General features: G+C 40.9%; 1 protein-coding gene across 4 annotated transcripts in view; it reads left to right on the top strand.

Annotated features, from left to right (window-relative positions):
* Positions 1-22,619, top strand: part of ITGA6 (integrin subunit alpha 6) — a 72,076-nt gene that overhangs the window by 11,611 nt on the left and 37,846 nt on the right. For 3 of the 4 annotated variants that reach the window (XM_050340178.1, XM_050340181.1, XM_050340179.1), the window contains exon 1: positions 14,589-14,784. In XM_050340178.1, coding sequence (XP_050196135.1) covers positions 14,624-14,784 — 161 coding nt within the window. In that variant the 5' untranslated portion in view covers positions 14,589-14,623. Of the gene's footprint in view, positions 1-4,080; positions 4,289-14,588; positions 14,785-22,619 lie in introns of those variants that run through there. The other variant, XM_050340180.1, reaches the window with a different exon arrangement.

The raw sequence follows: 22,619 nt of genomic DNA, 5'->3' as shown, positions 1-22,619 counted from the left end.
AGATAGTGGCATCAACCAAAGTCTCAACCAAAAATGCTTTAAAGTCCTAATTTCTGGTTTCCTGCTCACTACCCTGGCCAGAGGCTGCGTCCCACAGTTGCAGAGCGGCAGTTTCACAAGAACCACAAAAGGTGACAACTTTGAGTGGTAGTGTTGTGCTGGCTGATGTGTCCACATGTGGTGACACTGAGCACCTGCTTTGCATAGTTTCCCACCAGATTCTTGTGTTCTGGGAAAGAGCAGGGGGAGGGAAGGGATGTGCAGCTGAATATTTTCTGTGTTAATGTGTGTACCACTCAAGAGACATGATGGACACTGGCAGGAGCTGAGGTCGCGATTGCATCATTCAGCATGTCAAATTATTTCTCTGAAAAGGGCGTTTTGGACTATGTTGTCCAGAAGCCAGGCATTATCAGGAATCCACAGGCCTTGTTTGAGAGCTCTGCAGATTTCATTTTGAATATATTTGTTTTAAATTAGAAAGTGAGTAAATTTCTATATTTAGAAGATTACTAGGCACTCAGTTTTTCCATCTATTTATTCATATATGTCTAATTATATTCCAGTGATTGCTTCCTTTACAAATATTGGAGGTACTAATGTAATAAAGTCATCATGTGTGCATTTTCAACAGCAAGGCTTAAATATCACTAAATGGTTTATTTGTCTTCCCAACTGTTCCCTCATATTCAAGCTAAATAACATGAAAGAGTAGAAAAAGTAAAGTACTTAAGATACTAAGTTTTCTAACAACAATCATGACAGTTTCTGCTTTATAAAGAGAAAAAGGAAAGGAAGGGGGAATAGCAATAAGAGGGAAGCCTAGCTGATGACTCAAAACCCTATAACCATAGTGCTGTCACTGCCAGCATTTCATGCTTTCCAAATTCTTTCTGATTTTGACAAATGAAATATTGAAACAGGTTTTAGAAAAACAGGGTGGCTGTATTTTCCCTTTAAAAAAAGAGATCTTATTTCTTTAGGAGTTCTAGAACTGCAGTTTTCAAGAAAATAAATTACTTGCAGCAACTAGTGAAAAAAGGGCTTTTTAAAGTAGTACTTTCTGTTGCCTCTGTCCTAACTAATCTTTCTTGTTATCCTTTAGAAACATACAAGGATCTTCTCTGTTTAGATCCACTTTTATTTCCACTAGTAATTTGTGAAAAAATCTTCAGGTTTCCTACAGTTAAAAATGACTCTCTTAGCTACAGATTTTAAAATGAAGCCTTTATATATATTTTTTTATCCCTTTGAATAATGAACTTTCATTTTGCATAATGTATTATTGAATGTTATGAAGTTTAAAAGGGTCAAATGTGCAGTGTATGGAAAAGCAGTAAGCTGCAAGTAAGTGGAGCTGTGCTGCCTAAAGTACAAATTCATTTTGTTGGATGTGATTTCTGAATGTTATGGATTAGAGGAAATGTTATGTTGGATAGCATGGATTAGAATGAGAAGTGTGTGGACTACCAGATAATGGCACAGTGGAACTTCGATGGTTAAATGCCATCGTTTTTGATGCAAGGGAAATACCTGCCTAGTCTTAGAAAAACCACAGAGCCCCACCTGCTTATGTGGAGATAACTGTCTGTGCTGAGAACCGTGCTGTCAACTGCTGTGGGGACAGAAGTTGACTCATTGGAAGGTTATTGCTCAGCCAGGAGACTGCAATCATCTACAAAGTTTGTAAGTGTGATAATGTGGAACTGCCAAGAATTTTATAGTCATGAATGTGCATTCATATAAATAACACCTAAGGTTATGTCTCTAACTAAGGCATGTGGAGACAAGGCACACAAGTATTTAGGTGTTGGCTTACTGTAGTCATGCAGCTTCTTTAACATGAAAGAGACACCTCTTCTCATAAAATATTTTAGAATTGCTTTTGTTCTGAGTTGCTGTGTGAATAAGAAAAAAAAAACCCAACTAAATACACAGGGGTAGTCCAAGTTCTCATCATGAAATAAGAAATGAGAAGACAGTAGAGCTGAGCTATGAAAAACCATGAAGAATTCAGAAAATTGGTGTTGCTTGGAAAATGACTCCTTTTTACTGATGATATTGTTGGAAGATGAACATGGGCCCAAGGAGATTAGAGATTTTAATGGAGTCTTGCTATCTAAGAGGGTTTTCATGCTGCCAGTTGAATTGTAACAATGAGCCAGTTGCTCCCAGCAGCCTGCTTCAAAAGAGGAGATACATTTGGCATTATTTATACTAGGCAGGCTTACAGCCTCCTGTTAATCTGAGGGCTGAAGAGAAGGAGATATTTGTAACCTTTTGGAGGGCAGACATGATTTCTGGGTTCATGATGCTTCTTCAGTTCCTGAGATCACAACTTGGTAAGACTGGGGATAAGGAAGAGATGGCAGCCAGCCTTTTTTAGCCTCTAGTTTGGCAATTACACATGTTCTAACAGCACATAAGTGCATAATTATGAGCCTGGAAATAAAGATTCTGTGTGTGTGTGTTCATCCTATTTGCTCAGTACATCATCAATCGATTCAGTATTTTCTTAACTGTTAGTTTTATATGGATTTACTGCTGTTCTTGAGAATTGAATGAGTGCATGTATGAAATTTCTGAACTCCTCCAAATGGAGTTTTAACTGTCATTTATCATGGTACCAGAGGAATAAAGCGGAGTACATTTGAGAAAGTTTGAAATAGGGTGCTTGGGAGATTTACAGACACTAAGTTGAATTCTCAGCCAGGAACATAATAGGAATTGTAATGAGAATGGTATTAGCAAATACATGGAAAATACGGAGTTTGCAAAGGGACATCACGCCTCTTGGAATTCTTTCAATGAGCCTGTAGATAAAAAGATGAGTCAGTTGTCACAACCTCCTTGGATTTTTCAAGTTGCTTTGAAGCCCTCGAGAACTGAAACTGGTATGCAGTAAAGAGAAGATCCTTTTGTAGATTACGAGATGGCTGAAGAGAAGGGGAGGAATCCATGTTTCTCTTAGAGACCGATCCCAGAGGGGTGTATGCTGTTTGCCAGGTTTAAAAACCTAGGAAGGGATATGAGTATTAGTGGACAAGTGTTTGCTGCCTCTATAAAATTTGTTGTGAGTTAAAACTAAAGCTGGTTCTAAAGAAAAGTTTTCATATATAAATGACGGAGAAATAAAATAACAGACTAAGGTTCATACTATACAAAGCAATTTGCTTGAATTAAAAAACGGATTATGAATTAAGTTCTTCCATTCAGGATCTAGGTCTTCCTGTGGTAAGTTCACCATCAGTTCAATGGTTGCTAGCAGTCAAAAAGAGAATTAGAAAATTAGGAATTACTAATGGAATACCATATGACACAGAGTGTCCAATTATGCTACTGTTATAAGTCCCTGTCTTTGCTACATCTTGAATGTTGTGTGGTATTCTGACAATTCTGTCTCAAAGGCATATGATAAAAGTACAAAGAATGGCCAAAGTGTTTAGAAACACATAATGATATCTATTAGAGATATGAATTGGACAATGAGCCTTCTGTGTAAAAACAGATGATTGAAGTGGGGTATGACAGAAATTTATACATGAATAAGATGACTATGAAATGTTCATTCACTTATAAACATGTAACAGTGAAGTTATTGGGCAGGGGAGTTTGAAGCAGAAAGTCCCTTTTCCCAGAGTGAACAATTGAATTACATATCTGGTTTCCACTGTGCTGTAGAGGTCAGTAATATAAATTAAGTTATATAAAGTAGAAACTGTCAATAAATACAGTGGTTTGAATGAACACATGGCCAAACAAAGTCTGTAATCTGCAGAGCACTGGCAGGAAACAACAGGAGAAGGCGCTCTCTGTTACACACTCTAAGGTGGTTACTATTGACAGCTCTTAGAAAGCATATTGACCTATCCAACCTTTTTTCTGAGTCAATAAGCCTGTTATTTAAAAAAATAAAAATTGTAATTTTATATTTGTAATTGCTGGGGAAGGAGCAATGTTGCAGTGGCCAAAATTCTAATTGGGTCCTATTGAGGCTTTTCTCAATACTGGTCTCTTAAGAAAAGTGACTATTTGCCCTGTCCCCTCAACAAATCACAGCTCTAACTTTGAACTTCACAGATTTTCGAGATTTGGAGAGAGCCAAGACTTCACCTGAGAGTGCCTAAAATATCGCAATGCCTCCTATTGTTGTACTTCTGGAACTGTGTTGCCAATGAAGGTGTGTTGCTTAGAGATTTGAGACTTCAACGAGACCTTCCGAGCTGTGGCTACCTCTTGAATGCCTTCGTACTGGGAAAATCCTGGCAGAGGATGATTTGTGGTAAAGGTAATGCAGTCTCTCACTTCTTGGGCTTAATCAAGAAACCTTTTGTTAGTGTCCTCACAGGCCATGCCCTCTCTTTCTCGTGGATTTTGATCTTTGGGATAAAAACAAGGAATGGTGTAACAGAGATTGCCAACATCTTCCCTCTCTTGTGAATTGACTGTGGAGGATGTGTGTGGGCATATGTTCTAGTCTTGATTTACTAATCACAGAAAAAAATCAAACTGCAGCTTTGTTGGAACTTGTCTCACAAGATACTAAAAGCTGCTTGTTGACTCACTAGTAATAGTGAAAAAAGAAAGGTCTGGCTAGGTATTAACATCATGCTAATGAGACTAAAACATTCCTTGTACTGAGAACTGAAAATCTTGTGTTTTGTCACGCCAGAATAATACAGGAGCTTGATACTTAGATATTTTTATTTTTTTCCCTGATTAGAGATGCCTTTAAAGTAAAAATTTACAGAAGTGGTTATCTGAAAGTATTTTGTCTGGGAGGTTATGTGTTACATTAAGGTTTTGGGCTTTTTTTCAGTTCCCCTTCCCCCAGCAAAGTGTCATTGCAAAAACATTCTTCTATTGCTCTTACAAATGATCAGGAAGAAATCAAATGCCTTTTCAAAAGATGTTATTTGTTGTACAACAGAGTCTTACTAGAAGTGTTTATTTCTGTTGAATGTATTCACATTCAGTTTTAGGTCCTGCTGATAAAACTCTTAGTTTATGCTCTTCTGACAAAATAGTGCTTCCAGTCTTCAGGTGTTTCTGCTCCATTACCTCAATGCTGTTATATTACAAATGCTATTATTATGATGATATTGCAAACGGCTCACCAGAAACTATGGAATGCCAAGTCTGGTTACATTTTGGAGCTCTGGAGGTCTGAGTCACAATGTTTGGACTCCTAGCTTTTACAGTGCTTGAAAATACTCCTTTTGCCCTGTTATGAGAATTGCAGTGCGGGTCTATGCAAGGCCAAGATGTACACAATCTTCAGGAATAAAGATTATTCAGATGTTCCAGAAAGGATGAGGAAGTGTTGGATAAAGAAAAATGTCAGGAAATGTGGCAAGAGGTATGGTGACCTTGTCAGAGCTGCTGTTTCTCGGCAGAACTCAGCCCCATACTGTCTGGGGCACACCAGCAACATTCAGCTGACAGTGTGTCCCATGGCCCTTAGGAAAAAGCACCTTTGGCCAGCAAAGCAAGGCAAAACTTTTGAGGGATTCACAAAGGGTAGGTCTTTTGTAGGGGGGAGATACTTAACATACCTTCATGACCTAGCTTGAAGGACTGGAATGCAGGCTTACCACAGCATCTATAAAGATATGTAAATATATATATATATATATAGCCATGGTCGGACTGTTTTTAGCTACCAAGTTATTTCAATACATTGCGTGATGTTATCCACAAAAGATGAAAGAATTCAGGTACTTTACAAATTAAGTGTGTATTAAAATAACCCTCTCAGTGGACAGTGGTATGCTGCTTTTCATTTCTCCCTTAAATCTCAAAAAGCAACAGCCTACCTGTAGATAGGGAGCAGGACACTGTAGCTGAAAGTAGCAGATCACCCGATGATTATGTAGATGCAGCAAAAATTACAAAATAACAGAGTAAATACACTGAAACTATGTAGCAATCCCCATCATAAACTTCAGCAAAAACCACTGTTCAAACTGAAGTAAATCACAAAATATATCTTTTATTACCATGAACACAAAGTTGGCATAAGGTCATGCACCCAGCAATACTAAGCATGTATAACAAATTTATTGAGAAGTAGAGCTGTCGTGAAGCAATGTGGTGATTTGATATTGACTACAGAATGTGATAAGACTGTTATTTCAAATGTAGTTCAAATTTTACTATCTACAATGGAGCATCTTTATGTTCCTTCATGACTTCACCACAATGTTTTGGTTTCTAGATAGGGCCAGCCTGTTACCTACACGTCTATGGAAGCCTTCTTAATTGACTTTTAGATATTAATTCCCATGCCTGATCCATCCTTGTGCTTCTGCATGCAAACTATGGTTAATGGTTACACATGTCTGCAGCTTGACCACCTTGTGTAACAGCTTCCTTTTCTGACACCAAACAGATTGCTGAGTGATGCAAACTTCCCTCATAAGATTGATACCCTGATTCTTCCCTCTCAAAGCAGCTGTCATTTTGGCATCCCAAGGCTGAAATAAATTTGGCATGCAGCAGAACACAGGATCTGAAAGCTTGCAGTCACTGCTGACAGGCACAGCCTTGTTCATGACCTGATCCCACTGCATGCTGGTTGCCCTGCCATGTGCAGCTGGTCAGCAAGTGCTTGAAACATCTGTTGATTGTTGTTTATTGTCCGCAGAACGCTCATTTGCTCAGATTTCTTTTCTAGCTGCCTGCACGCCTGGTGGATGTGATAGCTCGTATTTCCACAAATACAGACAAATCAGTCCCTTCTCCCAGTAATGGTCAGTCAGCCTCTGGGGTGACAGCAAAGGGCTTTAAAACTGGCATGTTGAAAGTTGGAATGGAACAGAGAAAACTCCTGAAGTCCCTAAATCTTAAGTGAAAATGAAGTGGTGAAGTGAAACAGAAGGAATATTTTGACACTGAACACTTATTCTCTGATAAGTACAGCTGTACTGCAAAAATTCCCAGAGCTGGAGAGCCAAAAAGCGTGATGGGGGACATTAGTGCTCACCTATGATGTAGTATGCTTTTTACTAAACAGTGTGTTAATCATGGGAACTGTCAGTCAGATGTGCATATATGCCTGTATCCTAGCTCAGCAGCATGATGAAGTGCAGAAGTGACTTTGAGAGAAGTGCAGAAGTGACTTTTGAGAGTTTTCAGGTTTAGATGGGCTTTTTATAACAAGGCAGAGGAGGAAGGAGAATTCAGAAACCAGATCTGTCTGTGGGTTCTGCTGCAGCTTCTGTCTGGGCACTCTCTTGCCCTTAAGTAGACCATTTTATAACTCCACTTGGAAATGGAGATTATAAAACTGTTATACCTCATGGGGGAAGAATGAAAATGCTTTGAGATAGTCTTTTATGTTCTGTATGGAAAACACATCAGTACTGCAGAATATCTGCATTTTATTTTATTAATGTTAAGAACAGTTCCACAGTAAAATGGGTCAGTGTACCTTTATTTGCACTCAAGAAGCAAGTTATCATGCCTTGATCTACCTGCCAGTTAGATTGCTCAATTGCTTAAAAGTGAACCTTGATCCTTGGAGATGATGATTTGACTTTAGGAGTTGAGTAATAGGAACTGATGCATGCACTCAATGTGGTCAGAAAGTCACAGAAGTTTACTTTCTAGCTTGTATGCTAAAAAACATACTATTTGTCTGGTATGTCCTAAAAACACACACCCACAAGCGAAGAAAGCAATATATGTGTGCCATGCAGGAGGTGATAGAAAAACTAGTGAACTAGCCCTAGTGAAAACTGAGAACACTTCTCCCTGACTGTCTCATGTTACCTTCTTCACTTTTTTTGTGTTCCCAGATGTGTGGAACGAGCTGGGATAGGTTTGGGGTGTTGTCTTTGAGATTGCTGGTGTGAGAGACATAAATAAACAAGGCAGAGCACTCCCAGCACACCCACACAGGGACTGTTAATTGCAGTTGAGGAAAAAATGTGCATTTTAGAATAGTTCCTCATCACAGAAAGTAAGACTGGGCTTAAAAAGGTTCTTCACCCTGAAGGTGGTTGGGTGCTGGAACAGGTTCCCCAGGGCAGTTCCCCAGTTCACAGCACCAAGCCTGGCAGAGATCAATGATGATGCTCTCACGCACATGGTGTGGCTCTTGGGGATGGTCCTGTGCAGGGCCAGGAGTTGGACTTCATGATCTTTGCGGGTCCCTTCCAACTTGTCATGTTCTGTGATTCTGTGAAATGTGATTACTAAAAGTTCAAACCCTGACTTTTAGAACCTCTAGAACAAAAATTTCCCCTGACAGAATTAAGTTGGAGAGGATGAGCAAGCCAGTGATGGTCTGAAAATAAACATTAGAGTAGTTACAGTGTACAGAAATATGGAAATGTATTGTGCCATAAATATTTTACCTGTTAATAATGTTGTTTGAATATTTGTTTAAACTCAATGCCCTAAATTTTGATTGCCTACAAGGCACAAATTATTTTGCCTTTTCCTAGGAAGATGCTTGAAATTTAGATGTATAGAAAGATGGGGGAAAATAGTGAGAAAACTGAATACATGTTAAATACAAAATTCAAAACTGTTTTTGAAACCTTTCCAATGCTGTATAAAAATTTGCACTTCCATAATTAATGAATGACCTTTCCTTCCTTGACCTAGATTTTAGTTGTTTGCAACAAGTGGACAAAAGAAAAAAAATCACTTGAAGTCAGCAAAGCCAGCACAGCAGCTTCCATAAAACCCTTTGCCAAACTGATTAGATTTGCAATTCACTCACTAAGCCTGCCTGGTCATGGCAGCATCATGCAATGAATCTTTTCATTGAATAAAACTGGAACTGCAAAGGAACTAAATTTCTGTAGTGCTTGTTTAAACATGAAATTGTTCCTGATTAACTCACATGAGAGCATTCTTATTCTAAAATAATAAAAAAAAATTCTTCCTGTTGAGCTTAATGTAGTCTTTTAATAATTAAACAGAAGCAGTTAATTGGAAAATACTGCATATGTAGACAGTCCTCAGTCTTTTTCCTTTGGTGGATGTAAATGGTTAGTGTTTGGATAAGGAAGTGGTATTTAAAAAATTCTTGGGTAACAGATTGTCTTAATTTGTTGATTTTAATTTCTTAATTTGTTTGACTAAATGAGAAAGTTAAAATATCTGATAGGTTTTGCACATCAAATGGCATTACAGGTAGATTAGCATGACGGTAAAAGAATCTCAGAAAGTAAAAATTGCATTGTTCAGAAGGGAGCTTATGAGAACTACAGTGTGTCCTCAACCTCCACATAACTGCTGTTCACATCCAGGAAAATCAGGGAGAGAGAACAACCTGATTTTCATTCAGACAATAGCTCAAATTCTGAGTGGACTGGGCTTTTACAGACTATACTTAGGATTTTTTTTACAGCCTTTGCATTGTTAACGTATTCATCATTATTAGTGAGCATGTTAGCAAGTGAGATTTAATATAACAAAAGATTGGATTTACTTATTATGGATTGATTTAAAAGACTATGATTAATTAAAACTATATATTGTCCAGAAAACGAATAGTTTTAAATGGTGGTGATCCAAAAAAGCTTAGAAAAAGATGGCTGTGGTGTTCAGTTCTGCCTTGTCCCATTTGTTTTCCAGAAATTAAGGTGTTAATCTAAAGAGAAAAGGGAATAAATTTGTTAATTTATTTTTATTAAAAAAAAAAGAAAGGAAAGACTTCTATTAGCAAAGAAGGAGTAAAGAAAGTAGAGGAAGCATCTTTCTGAGGCTGCTTTAGACCTTAACCAGAGAAGCAGCCCTTGCTGACTTTGTCTGCAGGACTTGGAAAGCCATGTTGAAACACGTCTTGACCACAGGTCCTGTTGAATCAGTGGCAGACATGGTTTGGTTGGCACATACCAAAATGGTAAAACCTTTAAAGACAGTGACTACAGAAAAATTTAAATCTATTAAAAAAAAAAAAAAAGTTGGATTTCTTTGCATGGTTCTTGTCAGTCATTGGAAACCTTTGTGCAATCTGACTGAGCTTTATCTCCTCCATGGAAGCCAAACAGCCAGCTGGTTGGCCTCACAGCTGCAGCTGATCTGGGACCTCATGGGGGGACAGGAGTCACAAGTGTGGAAATGACCAAGCAGCTGTTTCCACCAAGTTGCTGCAAGAAGAGCTGAGGATCTCAGCTGTGTTGGGCTGATACAATAAGCCAGATAGTGACCTAGAGACCAGATTCCTCAAGTGACTAAAGTTTCTGATCTTGTGCTTTGCAGACTGTCACAGGGCTAAGTCCTCTGTGTCCAGTACCCAGTGCAGCTCTTAGAGGAAAGTGCTATAAAGGTTGGGTGGACTTGTGTTTTGGGTGATGGCCAAAGACTCTTCAGTCACACCTGTGTGAGCTAGGAGAGTGAAAGTGTCCTGAACATGATCCTTTTTGGCTCTTGATGGAGTTAAATTATGTCCCATGAAGGTTCATCTTGATTTCTGAATTCCTGAGGAGAATTTCCAGGGAGATCCTGTGAATATTTTCCTTGTAAACCATCTCTCTTACTCTTTTGCTCTCTGCCAACACCTACCAAAGAAATACCTTGCTTATCTTTTTAATCTCCTCTGCTTGCCTGTAAGCAATAGTTGGCTGCTTTGGTGCAAATTGGTTGGAAATACACATACAGACATCGAGGGAGAGTTGGCTAGAACTGCCCAAAAGTTTCCATCTGGTATTGGGTTATATCTCTCTACCCTGGTGAAAAGTGCTACAAGACAAGCAAGGTTCTACGTGCAGGACAGTATTGCAGCTCAAGGAGCATGCAAGGTATAGACAGCTCTGGGATGCAGTCAGTGCTACAGGTTTCAACTGTGGTGATGTAAGAGATTTGGGGATATAAATGGCTGACTAAGTGAACCACAAAATGGGGCCGCAAAGGTGCTTATGACATGTTTCAGCTTGGGCTACTCTTGGGTGGGGGGGAATCTTACGTAGTGGTGTATGTAACAAGTGAATTAGAATACAGGCACATGTTCAAAATCACTGCAACATTATGCCTTAGTTATAAGTAATTTTGAAGGAGAGTCTTTAATTCCTTCCACAGCAATCCAAACTATGGGTACTCAATTCCCATTTGTCACCAGCATTTCTCTGATCTCTGCCTAGCTACGCTCATAAAGTGCCTCCAAGTATGTTTACAAAGATGTTTACTCTCCAAACAGTTCAGGCCAGTCATTCTGAAACTACTTAAGGAATGTACCTGACAGCTTGGGTGGAAAAACATTCTCTAGATGTAAAAGACTGAAAGAGCTGCTGTATACACTGGTCACAGTGTTCACAGTGTTCAGTCTGAACTGAACTTTTTCTCTCTACTCATATTTTTATCTGTGAAATACTTTGTCTACTGAGGTAAAATGTTTTTACTTTGCATGCAAGTAAAGAATGGAAGAACATGATCTATACTTGTTTTAGACATCAAAGAGAAAAGGAAAAGTCATATGAAAATAGGAACATCTTCATCTAGAACAGTAGTTTAAATATAGCACTTAGTAAAAAAGCTGCATCTTGGTAACCTTTCTGAAAAGATAGTAGAAATTGAGACATTCTTCATCCAGTTATAAATGACAAAAATACGATGAGTGTCAGTTCTGTATAATTCAGAATACCACGTGTGTAAATGTAACTATTTTAATGCTCTGTTTTTCAGACTGTTCAAAGCAAAACATTTTGCTTACATGGTGCTGAGCAGTTTGTTTCACTTACCACTATAAGCACCTTTATCTCCTGTGCTGCTGTTTGCTACTCCTAATCTAATTGTTAACAGGAAACCAAGAACAGTCATAGAGGATATACTGGGAAAAATAGTCTGATAACCTGGCTGCACAAAAATTCAACTGTTTGTTGTAGTTGTTGAGATGCATCAGTTCAATAAATGTAATTAATTTGGAGAACATGCAGTTCTAGAAATTATATGAGTATTGTGTTCAGGAGAAACCACACAGAAGGTTGATTTAGGCTACTAATACTTAAAACTAGTTTATGGTTATGAATTGAAACAATGCTGTATCTTTAGAACTTCTACAGTGAACCAATCCAAACTGGTTTTGCCAGTATTATTTTTTCATCTGGAATTACATAAATTATAAAATAGAGCAGTTTTTTGAAAGGAAGTGGGAAGGGCATGTTTACATATTTTGTCTTTTCAGGACCATTTGATGTGCTGCATTAAAACTGCACAGCTGAGTATCCACAAATTGTGTATTTCTTTGCGTAGTGTATTGTTGATATAAATGATAGAAGTTCAGAAATGTAAAGCGTTGTGCCTTCTAGGGAAAGTCTAAAATGTCTTGCCAAGCTCTAGCTTTTCCATTCCACCTCTTCTATTTTCAAGAAATTATTTTTTTCTTTGTAATTAGCGACATGGTTGTATGGAGGAGGAAAGTATTGCTGGCAGTAAGGCTTGCTCTAATATGTAGACACAGCAGGAAAACACCTTGTAGCCCTTTGGCTGGGTATCAACACACCATTAATAAGCAGAGAGCTTGAAAACTCAGCAATAGCAGAGTGTTTGTTACAAAAAAAGAGGAACGCCTTTGATCTGGCCATTGCATTTCTTAGAAACACTACGTTATTATGCATAACAGGGTGCTCACATTTAATTGGTCATCATGCCTAATCTTGGTCCCCCTTTATACAGGGATTGTAAAAAAGAGGAATTCCTGAAGTACGTGTTAGTTATAGATAACTCACAGCATGTTTGTTTTGGAGGAAGAGCAAAGGAAGGAAACTGACATATTTGTAAAACTTTTTTTTTTTTCTCTCCTCATCTAGAGCAAATGAAAACAGCACAAAATTACAAGAGACCATCCAAGGTAGCTCTAAGCTGTTTGTGTGCAGATTCGCTCCACCCTGTATAGGGTCTATTTTTGTTGTTCTTGCTGTGGTCACTTGAGACAGGTTTTAACGTTACTACATCTTGGAATGCTTGTTACTGCATCAGGATATGAGAAAACCCTGTCTCCCCTCAGCAACCTCTGTGGACAACAACAAACAGGTACAACATGCCCAGGCATTGCTGGTTAGAGGGAGGGGGAGAAGTAAGATACACCTAATGTGCCGGTATCATTCAAGTGGCTCTGGATGATTTGTGTGACTCCTTACAGACGTTTCTGAGTGCAAGCATTACTTAAAAAGTAACTATGGTTACTGTTAGAGTATTAGAAGCATGCAATCTGCTATGACTTTGGTACAGACATCAACACTGTTTTAAAATATTTGTTTTCAAATCTTTACTAATTACAGTGAAATACGTGGATTGTAGTAAGCCAGCTTGTAATTAGTCTGGGACCCTCCTTCTTATGGGTCCTTTAGAGAAACTGTAGGGCAGTATTTATGCCAGTACAGTTTTCTGCTGTGGCAGTGATTGAACACTGGATTGAGACTTTGAATGAGTTGGGCATGAAGAAGAAGCAGGGAAGGACTCTATTAGCAATAAATATCTGGGAGCCTAATTTAACAAAATGTTTTGTTTCCACATTAGATGCACATTTCTGGTGTGTTTTCTTCCTCTCTTTTGATAAGGGTGTTTTGGACTTGAGCCAAAGATTTGTCTATACACAGAGTTATCCTAGAATAATTACTCTGGAAAAAGTAGCCTGGATTAACTCCATGGGAGCAGAGTATTGTTCCAAAAGGAGTTATTTGGAGTATCAACATATTTGAGTGCTCTGTCTCAATTGCTCTTTTCTCACTTTCTTTGAATCTTAGCTTCTCTCTTCATATTCTTTTCCACTGATATCCATGATAACCCAGTGTTGCCATTCTGCTTGGAATCTGTGAGATTTTAATAGTTTGCACCCACTTCCCTGAACCAGAGCACTAAACCAAGACTCTATGCAGAAAGACCAAAACCTCTATGCTTGCAAATACCCTTTTGGAGTTATGGGTGAAAGCACAAGATAAAATGATCTGAGATCCAAAGCCACATATTGCTTTCAAACAATTAAAAGGGGAAAAATTCTCAGATGTGTTCAGAGATAGGAAACGCTGGAGGAGGAGCCTTGAGTCTCTGTCCTGATGTGCTATTCAAAGAGTCTGGAAAACAGAGATAAATATGCCTTTTTCCTCCTCCTCCTCGTGGATGTGTTGTTTGAGGAATTCAGACTGGATACTGGGGTCATGCTGCCTTAGTTCTGTATCAACCTTAGCACACCTCAGCAGTGTGTTATGCACATGCTCGGTGCCCGGACCGACCCTATCCCTGATGCCGCTGAGCGCCACCCAGGGCGGTGTGAGTCCCCTGGGAACACGATTTGATGTGTAAAACACCCCTCACCCCCACCGCGGGGGCTCTCAGCCCTTTTCCCCCGCCACTGCTCGGAAACCCTCACCTGCGGCCGTGACCCACCCCCGGCACGGCTTTAATTTCTTGCCGCGGAAGGGCACAGACCCCCGGCGCGGGGCAACTGCCCCGGCTGCCCTTGCCTGGGGAGGGGCGCCGTGCCCCGGCTGTGCCTTGCCCCGGCTGTGCCGTGCCGTGCCCGCCGCCCCCGCGGCGCGGAGCGGGCTCTCGGGGGCCGGGCAGCCGGCGGAGGGCGGGGCGGGGCGGGCCCGTGTGGGTGCGGGGCCGGCGGGGCAGGACGGGCACGCCGAGCGCGGGGAGCGGCGGCAGGTTCCGTGCCCGGCGAGAGCAGATGGCGGCCGCGCTCCTCCTCTACCTGCCCCTTCTGCCGGCGCTGGCCGGCGCCTTCAACCTGGACACGGACAACGTGGTCAGCTGGAGCGGGGACCCGGGCAGCCTCTTCGGCTTCTCCCTGGCCATGCACCGGCAGCTGGAGCCGCAGGAGAGACGGCTGTAAGTGCTCAGCGCCCCGCCCGGCCCCTCCTGGGCCGCCTGCGGGGACCCTCCTCCCTTCTTCCAGCGCCGGGAAACTTGCCGTGGCGGCGGGCCGGGGCCGCCAGCCCGCCCCGGGTGCCCGGCCGGCGGCGGGAGCGGGGCCCTCGGGCGGCCGGGGCAGCACCTGCTGCGGGTGCTGCGGCGCCGCCGGCCGGGGCAGCGCGGAACGGCGGGGACGGGCCGGGAGAGAGCGGCCCCCCCCGCCCCGGGGGCCTGCGGGGAGCCGGGAGAGAAAGGGGAAGCGAGCGACAGCCCCCGCTGGGAATCCTTCCCGCCGGCTGGAGCCCGGGGCGGGCTCCGGGCAGCGCCGACCTGCTCCGCCGGTGCCTGCCCGGGCTCTCGGGTTTGTTCTCCCTGTGCGGACCCGGCCTCCGGTATCCCAGGGCTGATGTTCGAGACGGCACCTGCCCGGGAGTGCAGCTGGGAGGTGATACAAGGAAAACAGGAAAAATAAACCGATGTTTGTGGCATACCTGTGAAAGCTAGGAACTTGTTTTGAGAAATTCAGGCAGCAAAGTAAGGCTCCTCTGTACGTTTTCAGCATCTCTGCTGCTTTGTGTCTGTAGCTGAGCAGTGCTGGACCCCACCCTATCCAGTAGTGCTGGATAGAGTGTGTGTATAAAATATTGTTGTTAAATAAATGCCTCTTCCCCAAATATTTGGTTTCAAATCGAGGGAAGATACGCCCATTATCGTATAGAGTTAGTGAGATAAGGAAGCTCGAAAGTATTAATATTCTTCCTAAAGTTAGGAGGTAAACTTACTTAAAAATCCTGGGGGCTCATCTTGCTCACATTTATATTCTTACGTGATTTCCTTAAAATTACATTGTATGGAGGAGAATAAAACACAAATAGCCGTGTTTCACCTTGTATCAGTAGGTAAAATGACCCGTAGCATTCTGAAAAAGGAAATACAAATCTGTGAGCTCCTTTTCAGAGGCCCTTATCTTAATTCTTGACAGAATTACTTCTGCACTGGTCTCATTTTAGTTCTACTAAGAAAGCAGTGCCTGAAGCTTGTTAGCTTCCCGTTGTATTGTCAGTGCTGGTAGAATGCGTGTAGGAATATGCAGAGACAGAAAGCCAATTACTGAGAAGTCAGTAGAAACACAAGGGCAGTCACAGTATTCAAGCTAGTCTGTACTATTTGGCTGAAATGCCTCAGAGATTATTGGCAAGAAAGTTCTGTATTGTATGTATAGTAAGTGCTTCCTCAGGCAGTCTGAATCTGGGGACAGAGCAGAGCCAGATGCTATCTGCCTTGACATGACTCTCTGAATTCAGGCTTTCATGAGAAGCAAGGGTCTCTAATAGAGACAAAACCAGACTAGACAAACTGTGTTTTATGGTGACGTGCACTTCTGAGTATGAGGAGTCTTGGCCATTTTTCAAATCCATGGGTTTTAGCATAAGGAATTAGAGTGGTACCCTGGGTAGCTGCTGGGTAGTACTCTTGGAAAAAAACCTTTTATGTTAAACAGGCATGTTATAGTCACTTTGAGCATAATTTTTCTGTCTATAAGAGTAGTAGTGTCTGGTTGTAGGAGAACAAGACATGCTGAACTGTAACTTTCTTAGGGACTGAGGTGTGTTTAACTTGTTTTGTGTGAGTTCTGTCTTAAGAAACAGATGGGAATTTTGGTGGCAAGACTTGAAGTGAAACCTCACATGTTGGGCTGCATTTTTATATCAGATAAAACCAAGCTATGTTGAACTAATATCAAAGGATTTGTATTATGTTTTCCATGGAAGCCATGTGCGGTTTCTAGATCGACTCTTCATAGATGGAACAATGTCTCCTGTCCAGATACTCAGGGAAAGTGGAAAGCTATGGGAACAGAGGTCATACTGAAGTTTCCTACTGAGAAGCAAGTATGTCTAATACCTACATGCCACCCATTATCTGTAACAGCAGGAATTTTAGTATTTTATAATCAGGGGTGCAATACCTCTGCATTCCCAGATGTGTTTTGGTCTTACTTCTGCTGCAAAAATGGTTTTATGTACAGCTGTCTATTAGTGAGAAAGAAGTATTTATTTTATTCCTTCTTCTTGAATGGATACTAACTTCAAAACTCAGCTGCAGTTTGAGTGTGAGTGCTGTTAAGTAGTTCACAAAAATACACAAACCCTGTTTCATCACTGAAACTTAATTAAAGGTGACACTTGGGTTCTTACCTGCCAGGAACCCTCCCTTCCAAAAAATTTGTCAGCCTGAGCACACTTCTACCCCTCCAGTTTTACAAAATTAGAAACAAGTTGTAACAGACACGTGCAAGATCTGTCCATGTTCCAAAAAACAAGAAAAAGAGAGAAGGTGAAATACATTAATTGTGTTCAAGGGCTAGTTTAGTCTGCGGCTTGGAGCAGGGCTTGGTAAAACAAACAGTGTGCAATTTTTCTCTTGCCTCACTTAAGTGGTTCTTAAGTGAAATGGTTCTCTCTTCCTCACAACAGATAATTCAGTGTTGAGCTTTACAACAATCCTCTGTAAAGATGAGTGAGGGTGGAGAATGTCTAGGAAGTGTGACAAATACAGGCACAGCTGAAATAGCGTTTGATTAAACATGGTATTTACTTTTGATCAACTTTTTTCTTAGTCACAGGATATTGTAGATTGCATATGAGCTTTGAATGGCAATCTTTTAATGCTAAAAATGCCATGTTTGCTAATGAGGGATTACTTGACTCTCAACAGTATGAGTAGATAGATGCCTGTTCAGTTGCTTTTACTTAGTTGTAAATGGTACTGAGTATAAGGCTATGGACTACTAGCAATATTTTGTTTTAGTTTGTGAGTATCTTCAATTAGAAAAGTTGGAAAGTTTGTCAGTTGGAGAGGAGAAAAAATATAATTTACAGTGACTGAAAGTGGACTGCAAATGGCGGATGGGTGTGAAAGACAGCTGAATGAAATCTTAATGTGAATTGGGGAACATTAATGTTGGAGGTACCAAGGGCAGCCTCCCTGGATTTCTGTGTATGGTTCGGTTCATTGTCCAGCACAGTGAATCAGGCAGCAGAAAAGACTAATGGAACTCTAAGAGAGCTGGGCTTATTGCCCTGTGTAAGTTTGTTCTGTTTGTAATCTCTTTGTCAATATGATGAAAGGCAGGGAACTCTGGTTCTGCCAGGGGGTGGTGGCACAACAACAGCGCATTTCGTCTGCAGACTGGAAGAATGTTTGTAGCTTGGAGGAGTCTGAGGCTCAGGGACAGCATAGCTGTAGGAGTAACGTGGTTAAAGTGTAAGTAGTCCTGTGATGGAGAATGTGAGTGTACGTAGCATCTGTAGATGGGAATAACACCGAATATATTATAAATATGTTACTGTTATAATAAATGTATGATTACTAGCTGCTCACTACATATGTAGTGCAGGTAGTCACATGTGTAATTTTACGTGTAGAGTACGTATATAAAAGTGGTCTTTATGTGTGCATAGTCCATGTCAGACCTCCAGCAGGTCTGTTCCAGTCCAATTGTTTGTAATTCATGATGAGTTAAGCAAATTAAATTAAATTGAATTAAAACAGAAGCTTGAAGAATACCTGAATTGGTATGTAACTTTCATGGACTCATAGAATACTAGAATCATTTGTGTTAGCAAAAGACCCTTAAGATCAAGTCCAACTGTAAACCTAACACCCTTTCAGCCCTTTTTTATTTATGGTTTAGAATGATACAATCACAGAATATCCTGAGTTGCAGTGGACCCACAGGGATTTACTTGCATGTAATTCTGATGTTATTTTCAGTAGAAGTATGGAACTGAATTCACGTGAGCTTCTTGTTATTGTATAAGGCAAAAAAAGGAAGAAATTGTTGTTTTCAACATTCAGGATCTTCCTATCAGCTGCAAAGCTGTGTTGTTGAAAGCTGTGGATAGGTACTTTATGTCAAGACTGCAGTGACCATTAGCAGCCATAAAGTCCTAAAAATTGCATCGTCCTATTGAAATTTTTACTTGTGATAGGTTTTGCTGATACTGCACATCTCTGCTGTGAACTGTTGTATCAATACATAACGAAGTTGCCGTGGGTCAGCAGGGCTGCTGACATTGCTGTACTGCTGCAGTGCATCCTCAGTGGCATTTAGCCAGTACTTCCGTGTTGTCTGAGGGCTTGGGCTCACAGACACTTTGCTCCAGCAAAACAGAGAGCTGGATTATGCTGGTCTGCAGTGGAAGATGACAATTTCTGCTTGCAGAGGTGGGATAGTGTAGCTCAGGCTTCAGGTGGACAGAACTAGTAACAGCACGTTTTCATATTCAGGATTAAAAGGTGGAATACGGATAGTCTTTAGTTTACTTTTAACTTAGTTTAATTGCTTCTGTCAATTTAAGAGAGCGTTTATAATCAATTTCTTTTTTTTAGACTGCGTTCTTACTGTCTCATTCTACTTGTATTTTCTTTTAAGTGTGTGTCTGTTTTTTGTCTGTGCAAACTATTCTTGGATAACCTACTTAGTATGCTTATTTGCTTTCTTAATTTGTGATAGTAGAGGAGTTTGACTGTGTTTGAGATAAGATGTCCTGTAGCAAAGGTCGGGATCAAATGAAGTTGTGAAGAAGGAGGGAGGAGTAGTTTAAGAGCTTCCCTGTAGTGGTAAGGGATAGATTTCTAAAAAGAAGATCCATCATACTAGTATCATGGGTGAAAGAAGTGAGAAGATAAATTTACATTGCATAAGGGGAAAGAATGTGTAGTTGTTACAGGTGGAGTCAAACTGCAGAAGGCAGGCCTTTTCCCAGTACTGAGTTTGAGTTGTACTGTTGGTTATCAATTTAGTAGAGACACAGCTGACAAGTTTACAGGTCAGGTATAAAAAAGATTGGAAACTCTACTGTATAATTGTGACTGTGTGACTCCCATTTGGGGTCCTTTTGTTTAGTTGTTTTCCTCAAAGGAACAGGAAATAATTGTGCAGTTAGACCTGAAGAACTCTGGTAAAGCATGAAGGATGAAACAGAACGTTGAGCACGTTCTCAGCTGATACACGCTGGGAAGTTGCTGGGAAGTTGCACTAATGTAACCAGCTCGTCAGTGTCAAAGAGGAGCAGACCCTGCAAGGCATTAGAGCAGTCATAGGTCATACAGCAAAAATGTGCTTCTATCAGGCTGGTTTAGTTCAGGTGGCTCTAAAAAGGTTACGTCAGAAAACATACGCTGTGGTATAGTCCCTTTGTCATTAGCTGTGTGAGTTCATAGATTCAACTTCACTGCAGCATTGACTGGTGAGACAGACATTCATAGTGTAAAGCGAACCTTCCCACATGGTAAGTGGCAAACCTCTTATCCCAGTCCTCCATCCCCTTGAGAAACTTGTTTTTCAAGAGGTCATATACTTTTCAGATAACATTTTTTCCTTTGGTCACCTGTAATTGCATAAGAATCTTGAGTAACCCTGTGGTAGCTGTGTTACTTTTTCTTAGGCTGGTGATACTAAGAATTAACAAAATTCATTGCTGTGCTTGTGGGAGCTTTCCATGAGTAAGGATTGCAGCATATACCGTTGGTCAGCAGTGATGAAAAATGGCCTTATGGTCTTTGAGAAACAGCCTAGGCTGCCAGCTTCAGTTACAGCTCATAAAATTATGCTCTTGCTGGAAGATGCTTGTACTGGATACAACTCCTTAGTTTCATAGCCTTTTGTTTTACTGATGCTGAGCCTGATTTATGCATCAGTGTCTAATGTGGGAGGTACCATGTCTTCGGGGTTACTAGGGCATACCATTTAAGGATAAAGGTGATGACAGGTTCAGAAGAATTTTGGCTTAGGCTTTCTTATTTTTAAGCATCTCAAGAGATGGGAATGGAAGTTTGAGGAGGCACAAATTCCTCTCTTCAGGCTGAGTGTTTGGAAAGAGAAGGGTGTTCTGTGAGCTTTTACTCTGTGTAAAACATGGACCTGCCAAGCCATTCCAAGAGCATTACAATGTAAGTGATGGCTCAATTAACCAAAATTGCTTTAAGTTCCTCTGGTCCAAGTCTGTTGTCCTCATTGCTTTCTAAAAGGATGAAATTTATACCAGGTAGTTCTTATTAAATAATACTAAGATATAAATCATCCCTGATGAACGCAGCATATGCTAGTCCATTGAGCTCTGTTGTGGCCAAGTATAAGACACATCTCAGAAACAAATCAAAAACTTAATCTTGCATCCTCTAAAACAAGCAAGGTTAAAATATTGTAAGTGGAACAAAATAACGTAATGCAGTCAAGGACAGACCTTAATCTTGGGAAGGAGCAGAAAGGCTTTTCTCTTTGCTAAAGCAAATAAAAACTAATGAACTGCACAAAACATGAGTTAAGGACAAAGGGAGAGCATTCTCCTTGACAAGCTGTTGTGTTCTTGAGCAGGGTCTGTGGGTTCTGACAGCTCTGCTTAATGATGCCCAAAAGCTGGACAGAAAAGTACTGGGGGCAGGGCTCACAGTTGGAAAGACCAGCAGCTAGTTTCTTGCTTTTCAAACTCAGCTGTTGTAGACACACATAGATGGGCAAAGTAGTCTGTGTGCATGTTTGGCATAAAGCCTTCCATGCAACTGTTTGTGATATATTCTACTGTGGAAAGGAGCTGCAATTCTTACAGTGTTTGCTCTAAATCTTCGGGGGTAGAATGCATCCTGTGTCCTCTGAGGTATAGTTCAGTTTGAGAACTGTTGTTGTAAGTTGAATGGGCTAAAATGTGTTTGAAGAGCATAACAACCATCTAAAACCTGAGGTAGGAATGAGCTGGGGAAGCATTTTCTCTGCAGCTCTCTTTACACAGTGAGAGGTGGGGTGCTGACTGGGGCATGTGTGCTGCATGCATGCTCTGCCATGTCCCTCAGCTGTGTGGGCTGGAGCTGAGTGAAGAATGAAGGCTCCCTACGGTGTTGGCATCCTGAAACCTTCAGCTGACAGACAGCTTCTTGAAGCTCATCCCTGTCCCAGTCTTGCAGACTGACTGGCACAAGAAAATTTATGGTGCTCTTTAAACTTAAAATGTGACCCCATCATCTATATAAGGGTAGAAAGCAAGGGAGACAGAGAGGATATTGATCAAGATACAGGGATGTTGAGTGAACCATTCAAGTATCTGTAAGCACATAGCATGTACAGCACAAGGCCTGCTTTCTGTGTTCTGCTCAGTTCCAAAGCAGCAGGAATTGGAACAGGCATGCCAGGAGTCCTTCTGCAACAGAGGCATTAAAGGGAGCACTGTATCATTACATTATCTATGAGCTGGAATCATAAAATTTAACATTTTTATTTGAGGATGTAGTTTTCTTTTCCTGTTTCCATTTTCCAAATTTTTTCAGGCCTTGAAAGGAGCAAAGAGCTTTCAAAGGTGTGTGTCTGCAGAGTGATGAGATATACTGGTAGTATTGGGCCCAGAGTCGCTGCTGGGTCTGAGTTATTGGAAGAGATGCTACAATTTCTGTATTGATTTCACTCTTGTGCTGTCTACCTTGATGGTGAATATGACTCTTTAGCTTATATATGCTTAAAGAATAAACCTCAAGGCATTCCTACCATCAGGTATGGATTTGTCTTTATCCAGATGTGAAGCTTCATGAACTGCATCATCTACTGTTAAAAATACTACTCACCAGTGTAGAGAGTCCTAATGAATCCCTTTTGTTGCAGTCTAGTAGAAAAATTACTGGTACCAAGTCAGGAAATAATAAATATTCTGAATTGTATCTTCAGAAATACTGGATGTCCTCCTCAGTCTGCAGCTGGACTATTTGATGGATCTGACCTGTAGCTGTACAAGGCAAATGTAAATTTTTGTAGCATGTGG

Source organism: Myiozetetes cayanensis, unplaced genomic scaffold (assembly GCF_022539395.1).
Source record: "Myiozetetes cayanensis isolate MyiCay16 unplaced genomic scaffold, myiCay2020 scf9, whole genome shotgun sequence".
Taxonomy (NCBI): domain Eukaryota; kingdom Metazoa; phylum Chordata; class Aves; order Passeriformes; family Tyrannidae; genus Myiozetetes; species Myiozetetes cayanensis.
The sequence above is the reverse complement of the archived record's forward strand: the minus strand, read 5'-3'. Positions and strand labels throughout refer to the sequence as shown.